This window comes from Acanthopagrus latus, chromosome 18, assembly GCF_904848185.1.
Source record: "Acanthopagrus latus isolate v.2019 chromosome 18, fAcaLat1.1, whole genome shotgun sequence".
NCBI lineage: Eukaryota > Metazoa > Chordata > Actinopteri > Spariformes > Sparidae > Acanthopagrus > Acanthopagrus latus.
This window is the reverse complement of record NC_051056.1, coordinates 11959104-11967794: the sequence shown is the minus strand read 5'-3', so window position 1 is coordinate 11967794 and position 8691 is coordinate 11959104. Positions and strand designations below refer to the sequence as shown.

At 39.8% G+C, this 8691-nt stretch overlaps 1 protein-coding gene across 5 annotated transcripts in view; it reads right to left on the bottom strand.

Annotated features, from left to right (window-relative positions):
* Positions 1–1352: 1352 nt before the first annotated feature.
* The window catches only part of si:zfos-2326c3.2 (misshapen-like kinase 1), a 69442-nt gene continuing 62103 nt past the window's right edge, over positions 1353–8691 (bottom strand). For all 5 annotated transcript variants that reach the window (XM_037076582.1, XM_037076586.1, XM_037076584.1 and 2 more), the window contains one exon: positions 1353–7706. In XM_037076582.1, coding sequence (XP_036932477.1) covers positions 7623–7706 — 84 coding nt within the window. In that variant the 3' untranslated portion in view covers positions 1353–7622. The remainder of the gene's footprint in view (positions 7707–8691) is intronic.

Below are 8691 nucleotides of genomic sequence, written 5' to 3'. Positions count from 1 at the left end.
TTGGAATGGGGTTAGGAGGGAATCTGAGGCTGGTGAGGTGGGGGGTGAGGAGAGGGGAAGGAGGGGCTCAGTTGGAGGGGTAATAAAGGTGCAAATTTAGAGCGGAGGAAAGTGTTCGTCAACAGTGACAAACCCTGTGCAGAGAGGAGAAAACAGGAGCAAACAAGCTTCATCGTTAGCTGGCTTGAGCAGATAACAGCCATCCAACGCAACGCTAAGACAGAGATCATCTGTTAAACTTTGTATTCTTTCAGGGATCATAAACAAACAAAAAACAAAGATCATGCTCAGACGATTTCAAAAGAGGAAAAGTTGGCTGATGTGTCGGGGCGGGAGGCTCAATGACCCAACTTCATCCAAGAGTGTGAGACAAGGGCCAGGAAACCTGCGACTGGTGCCAGTGAGTCCTCAACGGACACATGAGATGAGACCCCTGGAAATGAGAGAGTGAGACAGAGAGAGAGAGACAGAGACAGGCAGAGAGACTGAGAGATATATATTTTTTCTAAATCTTAACAGTAAAACACAGCAATAAGGGGACGAGAGAAGGTCACAGTGTTGATGGCAAATTCAATGTCTGAAATAATCAGAGGACTGCTTTAATTTCACTGACCTTACCCTCAGACAAATAAAGACATAAAACATGAATACAGCTGCACAGAAAAGAAGTTCCCAAAACTGTAAAGGTACATCAAAGAAAGCAAAAAAGAAAGAAGGAAAGAAGGAAAAGAGGGAAAGAAAGACATAAAAGAATGGCAAAGAAAGCAAGGAAGGAAGGAAGGAAGGGTAGAGGGATGAAATAAAGAGAAATGAAGAGAAAAAGGAAGTAAATAAGGAAAGAAACTCAAGATCAAGATCTTTTATTCTGAAAGTACTCAAGAAGCCAGCGAGTGCCTGTAGCTGTTTGTGACTCTTATTCAGAAAATCCGTCAAACCCCAGGACCCTCATGTAACCTCTGTCCTGGTGATCTGGTAGCTTTTTATTTTGAAAATGCAGTCTACATTCGGTCGCCTTTTCATGGCAGACATTTTGACTCGTCAAAGTAGGAAGGGCACAGGTGCAATTTCTAACATTAATTACGGCTGCATTCCATTTAGGTGAGCCACTTTCAGCAGGCTGGTATTGTGCAGGTGCTCACTGACACTGGGACACGAAACAGAACGGAGCCATCGCTCATGCTATCGGTCACACCTGTGCCTTTCCTGCTCTGATTGAGCGTGTATTGTTTGTACTGCTGGAACAATGAAGGACAGATTATGTGACTAAAGGTCAGTCAGAGTCAGCTGAAATCAAGCTGCGGGTGGATACAAGAAGTCAAGAACAACTGTTCAAACAAACAAGAACACGCGGCTCAATTCCTCATGTTTATTGTCGTCTCACTGTCATTACATGTAAACACAAGTTAGTTTTGTGTTGGTCTCAAAGCAGGAGGGGTACAGTATGATGCATCCAACAGAGGTCCAGTGCAAAAAAAACAACAACACAACAAAGGATCAACTTCATATGGTTCAGACATGAAAATGATTAAAGGGAATATGTATTGTTCAAAATATATATTTATATAATATTTTGGTAATTTATTATTATTATAACTTCTCTGTAGAATTTACAACTTATAAAACATCTTACCTGCATGTGAAGTAACATCAAAACCTCTATATACTGACAGTAATTGCATAAATCTTAACTTTTTGGGAATATCAAGAACATCTCTTTAGAATGAGAGCTAACGGGAGATTAATACGGTCAATGAATGAGGGACAAGAATAGAAATCCAGATAGAAATCCACCCAGACAGGCTTTTTCATTTCAGTTATTGTCCCTCTTTGTCATTCTCTCTCGTACTCTGCCCTTTTTCTCCTCATTATAACCATTGATGTTGAAAAACGATCAGTCTTCATGTGCTTCTTGGCACCATTTGTTGAAATTCCGGCCCCGTTGACTCTTTTAGCTTGTTCAATAAATCAACCATTATCTACCTACCCTCAGGCTGATGGGAAATATTGTTGTCCACAGAACATTTCTGGAGCACCACAGCAAAACAGTGTTACAACAACAACAAAAAAAGAAACTTAAACTGTCTCCGTAAAGCCCATGTTTTTTCAAATCCATTTGGGATCTCAGGGCTTCTGGAAACCTGAACGCCTCATCTGCTTCAGTTGTTCAGGAGAATGCTGCCACTCTGTTTTGCTCTGAAGCTCCAGAAAGGTTTTGTGGACGACAACATTTCTTAGACTTTCCATCTGCCTGGGTGCGAAATTTTTATTTTTGCCTTAACTTAACCTTTAAAGTTTATTGTGCATTTGTTTCAAAGCAACATCCGCGTCCCCTTTCGATTGCCTGACACTTGACTCAAGCCACCAGCTACCTCCTCTAACTCCACCCTTTCTTCCCCTACAGACTGAATTCCTGCTTTCTGGACACCTTCCAAATCTACATCACACCCTCCCACACAAACTTTCTTATAGCTCATCAACAGACCGCAGACATTTCTCATACTTAGGCTGGCGATTAAAGCAAAACTATGTCACTTTTGAGACATAATTAACACATTATTCCTCTTGTAAGTTCAAAGTTGAACTAAAAAGCAACATGCACACCCTTGATCAATTCAGCCTTCGTTGGTTCTGACCCTAAAGTGGTGAATGTTAGTGAACATTGGCAAACCTCAGATAGATATTGCTCAGCAGCTGACTATATATCTCTTTCTACCTGTGCTACTGTTATGCCATGTTGAAGCATTTACCATCAGGTGACTACCATTTGTTGCAACAGTTCACCAGAAGTTTAACAGTCTTAGATGTCCAAAGAATATATCCAAACTAATGACACAAATCTGGGCTGCTCTGTGTTAGCATTGCTCTGCATTGGGCTTCAGTTGGCAAAAAATAGCAAAAGGATTTGATTTTCTTGTTTTTACTTCCATTATGCATATCACATATCCGATGATGTAACTAAATACATTTATGTAACAGTAAAGACTTTCTCACTGGAAGACAGTCTAATGAAAAAAAAAACAACAACTTTTGGCTAATTGGCTGCAGGGACATTTTAATGGTGCTGTGGGTGGACAGAGGCGACTCGGGAGAAAAGAGAGACAGTGAGAAGCTATAGATGAAGTAAGACATCAGAAAGGAGAGCTGGTCGGATGTAGACGGGAAGAGAGTCGAGCAAAGGAAGCAGAGGGAATGGAAGGCAGCGGTGAGAGAAGTGTTGACAAAGTGAGAGGAAGGAGAAGAGTCAGTGGGTGAGTTGGAGATGTGAGTCAGCGCAGGTCTGAAACAGAATCTATCATCATCTTAACCAGTGGAAGGAGTGGGTGGATATGCACTGATCTCTCTCTCTCTGATTAGTGGTGCAGCTACAGTCAAATGTTGAACAGGAGTAAGACAAAGTGCAGGAGAAGACAGAGAAGTTTGTTCTTAATAACCCACAGAAATGTTCTCAGTGTCTACGGACTGCAGATGGCACTAATCTGTATATACTGCTTCAAGTAGGATGAAGATTGATGCAGAAAAAACGTATTAAATGTCAAACGTTCGACATGGAAAATGCGCTAAAAAGGATGACAACTTGTTACTTTCATGAAATCAAACTGTAATGACATTATTACAATTTCTGATTTTATATTGAGAGCATTTCAATAATAAAATCAATGAAACAGACCAGCCCAAAGGCTTATTAAGGAAATAACTAATTGGTTAAGGAGTGCAGCAAACAGGCTGGACACACTACTGGACCACTGTGGTAAATAAGGACTAGTTTTGATCTGGTTTCCTGTCCTGTCCGATGACCAGGGTCTTGTTCAGGAACCTGGCCAAACCTGCCAGCTGCTGTGTCCCGGCCTTGATTTAACAGCTGACCAGACCAGACCAAAGCTGTCTGTAATCTAGCACAGTGCCTGATTCTAAATATGACAAAAATCCTGCTTCGAGAAATTACATTCACATGTATAGAGTAAGCCTACATCTGACTGCATTTATGTCAAGATTTGGAAATAAAAATATGTTTTATGTGCTACAAATCCTTCTCGATCAAACATTATTGCAGGTTATGTCAGCTGTACATTGGAATAAATGTATGTCCAGTGCAGGAAATATGTTACATTTTTAAACAGTATGGAAAATACAGTTGGGTCACAGTTTTATCTTGTTTTGAAACTGTACACAGCTAAACAACGGTGTACAAGGAGAAAAAGTGACACATTTTGGTGCTGCTTGCTAAGCTTCTCTGCTATCTAAAGTGTAAGCTAGCTAGCAATGTGTTTTTTAAATTTATATCTTTTAGCCAAAATTACATGTTAAATACAGTGTGCAAAGTATTTATGTGAAAAAAAAAATTATTTGGGAAATGTACAGAGAGAGAGAGTATTATATTTTTAGTGCAGCTAGCAAAGCCTGTCCTACTGCCTTAGCTGTAAGCTAGCTAACAATGTTGTTTTCTCTTGCCATTGCACATCTTAAAATACGGAATGTATGTATACATGAAATATGGCCGGGTCATATTGTTTATCTTTAGCTGAAACTGTAAAGAAAAACGGGACACATTTCAGTGTAGCTAGCCAAGTCTCTTCACTACCACAGCCATAAGTTAGCGAGCAATGTTAACGCCAAACTATATCGCAAGCTAGGTCACCTGGTTTTGAAATATTTTCCTGCGTTTGCTGGCAAATCTGCGTCAGTTATCCTGTTAGTTTACAATCCTGTATTTCTATGCACTGTAGCCACGTCGACTAGCTATCTGGTCTGGTGTCTCAGGGAAAATTATCCCACTGAAAGAAATACTATAATAAATTTGGTAAAAACTTAGCAATGAGACAATTTTCCAGTTTAAAATATTCTCACAGAACCAGCTGCATTATTTCCATATTATACGTCCATAAAACAAAAACTAAAAGTCAAAGAATCACTGAGTATAAAACATTTGGCGCAAAATTTCGATAGCCTGAACATTCAAGAGTAAATATTATATAGAGAATAACACAAAACATAACCAAGTTAGCAGTTTGAGCTGATGAAATAAAGGAACAATTGGTGTAATGAAAATGGATCAGAAATAAGACGAACTGCAAGTTCACATTTGAAGGTAAAGACCAATTATTTCTTCACTTTTACCAAACCTAACACTGTCTAAAGCATACATACATGTAAGCTATTAAATCTAGCACTAACACTAGCAACATTAAATTGCATATATTTTGTTTGTTTTGCGATTTACCAAGACACGTCATACCTCAGAGACTTTTCAGGCCTCCATGTATCCAATGTGTTGGTCTAGAATATAATAATATACCTTCAGTTTTAAAAATATAGATGATTCCCTTCATCTTCTCAAAAGAAAAAGTTGTGATTTGTCAATAATTTTACACAGTCAGATTCAAAGAAGCCAACACATCGAAGCCTTTTTTCTTTGGTTTCCTGCTTTGAAGCTAATTGTGTAAATGACAGTATCAAGGAAATAGAACAAATACTGTACAACAGGGCATTTTCACTTCTTTCAGCCCAGCTCACTGCATCTGGAAAGGTCCAGAATCTCAATGTGACCCTTTAAAACAGATGTGCAACCCATGTTGGGTAGTGTAAGAAATACTCAATTCTAACTTCAATACTGACTACAGGATGGCTTTAAATGTGTTCACTTAAAAGTAAAAAGTCATTTAAAAATAGGACAAATTAAAGAGAACATGTACAAGGTGGCCATTGTGCAAAGCGCCTGACTTGTACACGTTAGTAGAAAAGTCAACAACAAAGCAGAGTTCACGCGAGACGTAATTTGATCTTGAACACTTCAACCAGGTCAGTAAACCTGAACAGGATCGTTCAAGTTCACTGTCAGTAGCTCCTGCTCAGGTTCACAAACACTGGAGACACGGTGTATGAACTCTATTCTGTTCTTGGATGGTATTTCACATTCATTCTGTACACAAACACAAAGATGGCTTGTCAATTATAAAATATTTAGAAAACAGTGCATCTTACAAGACTATATACATCCTAAGCTGTACAAAACAGATGCAGGAAGGCATTCCCAGCCTGTTGCCATGGAGATGTTTTGTATCAATACTATACTACCTTTTCTGTAAATTACAACTGCAAGTTCAATGGTGTTACGTTCCTTATTATGGAATAATAAGACTTAAATTACAGGTCCAGATCTGTGGTGCAGTGATTGCTCAGACTGGGACCTCAGAGGACTGGTGGTGTACTCAAACCTACTCAACTCATTTAATGCAACATGTGGAATGCAGCAACTATCCTGAGGGATCAGTTCTGCTTAATTGGTGATTGAAATCAGTTTATGCGGAGGCAAAGCTGACTGCAAAAGTTAACCTAAAAGTTAATGTCTTCAAGGCAGTAATTTGATACTGATAACTGAATCAATGATGTGTAGGGTGTTACAATGACTTGCTGTCACCCTACAAAACTGTCAAGAAAGAACTTCTTCTTCGTTAATATAACATCTGATATAATGCTGCCTATTAATGCTATGTGAAAATCCAACAAAATAAGCCTACAGTAACTGACTAGTCTGCTTGGGCCCTGATATCCGTCAGTAGCAGTGACAAAGAAAACTAAACAGCACTCCTTCATTAATAACACTGCTGAGGTATTGGACACACAACACAGATGGTTTGTGGATCTGGAAGTTGATGAAAGAAAATCATAAGGAACACATTGTACAGAAAAAGCAGCAAAATGTGGAATGACAGAAAGGAGTTATCCTCCCCAACCCAGTATTAGAAATGCCCAGGTGATGTCCACGCAGCGGAAGGGCTTCTTGTAGGAGAAAGCATTACTCCCCTAGTCTGTATTCTGAGAATACTTATCAAGACTTGACTTTGGTGGATGGAAATTAAGCAGTTCAAACTCCTCATCCAAATTCCTATCATCGCTAAATTAAATATAAATCTATGACTTATATGCATGTAATTAGCTGAGTAACTGATGGAACTGGGTCCTTTAATGAGAGAAAAGAAGGGAGAAGTGGTCCATGAACAAACTGAATAGACTGCTGTAGTTCTCCAGTGATGACGGATGAGAGGAGGAACAGGATGCTGAGGCCAGATGTTGATCGATTATCTGGTGTTCATTAGGGATCCCCGTGCCATGTCAGTTTTCCTTCCAGGTAGATCTGAATAGAACAGGACACAAAAGGAGCCTCGATATCTGTCACACTGGTGCAGTGACTTTCAGGCTGAATCCTGCTGGGAACCACTCCAGGTAACTTTGAGAAAAAGCTCTGTGTGCTTGTCACAACACAGATGCTGACGCTGCTAGTTGTGCCTTGTCAACACTTACATGGATGGTGAGGTGGCAGCGAATTAAAGCTGAAATTTTTGTGTCGCTGCAGCTGAAGGAGGGATGATTCAGACGTCAGTACTCTAAGGAAGCAGGTGATGTATTCAAGCATTTTGGCTGCGGCTGCAGTTATGACCAATCGACTGTGAATCCATGTGCATTTACACAGAAACAGGACAAAACGGAGTGATGCATCCAGGAACAACTAGTCTATCTTTGTATGGTGTCCAGTATCCATGGAGATGAACATCAGTCGGCACAGAAATAAACAGTTATCACCAGGCAAACACCACCAGTTGATCCAGGAGGAACAATTCCAGTTGTTACCAGTTGAACAGCGAATTCTGTCCGAGAGTCATGAAGTAGATCTGACTGCTGCCTCCTGACTGTACTGAGGCAAAGAAGACCTGCAACAAGAGAGACGCAAGTTTAGTTTTATAAAATATTCATCAAATCAGCTCACTTGTTAAAGGTTAGACTGTTGGACACAAAGCAGGACTGTCAAAACTGCTCCGAAATGATGTTCTTTGAGTAACTCCTTTATATTGTCTGAGGTGCTGTCATATACTTCTTCGATTTAATTGGTGACTGATCCACGGCTCGGATGCGGTACCTCGGTTCAAATTCTTGACAAAACTCTCTGAAGCTCGTGCAGTCGATACAGATCAGCCTCATGTCCTTGCATATGAACAAAGCAAGTTTCTTCATGCATGCCTCTTGTCGTGCTGTAGACAAAGAGCTTGTGGCGGGTGGTGAAAAATATGAGTCGAGACATGGCTGTCTAGTTGGAGTTCCAGACATCATGGCATGCTCATTTGGATGCACATTTTCGAGATGTGCCTCATGTTGCTAGTCGTGGAATGGTAAGCTAACTGTAGCTTACATACAACTTTATAAGGGTCTGCATTTTTGCCGTCTACTGATCAAAATCCAAAGTATTTGCAAACGAGGCATTTTAGGTTGCTTGGAGTCCAAACCACTCTCTCTGCTTGCGTCTCATTTTCAGCAGTGAGTGACACTTGCACTCCTGTGACCTGTCCCTGACCCGTCATACAGTGGGCCCACCCGCAAAGGAGCCGCTCATGTGTTTTCTTTCCGTGTGTTAATTTTCACAAATGAATCTCCGTTTTTTTTTTTTTAAATATTCAAATATATATTCAAATTTAGAATATTCGTTGACAGCCCTACAAAGCAGCGAGTCAGTTTTGGGCACTTTTATTTAAGTAATACAACAAACTATTATTCCTTTCAGCTGATTTAGATTCACTCATTAAAAGATGAAACCAAAGCTGGAAAAATTAGCCAAACCAACTGATCAAGCTAACAAACTCAACTATATTCTTTAAATTAATCTTCATTAGAAGAGCATGAAATTAAATTAAATAATCAGTG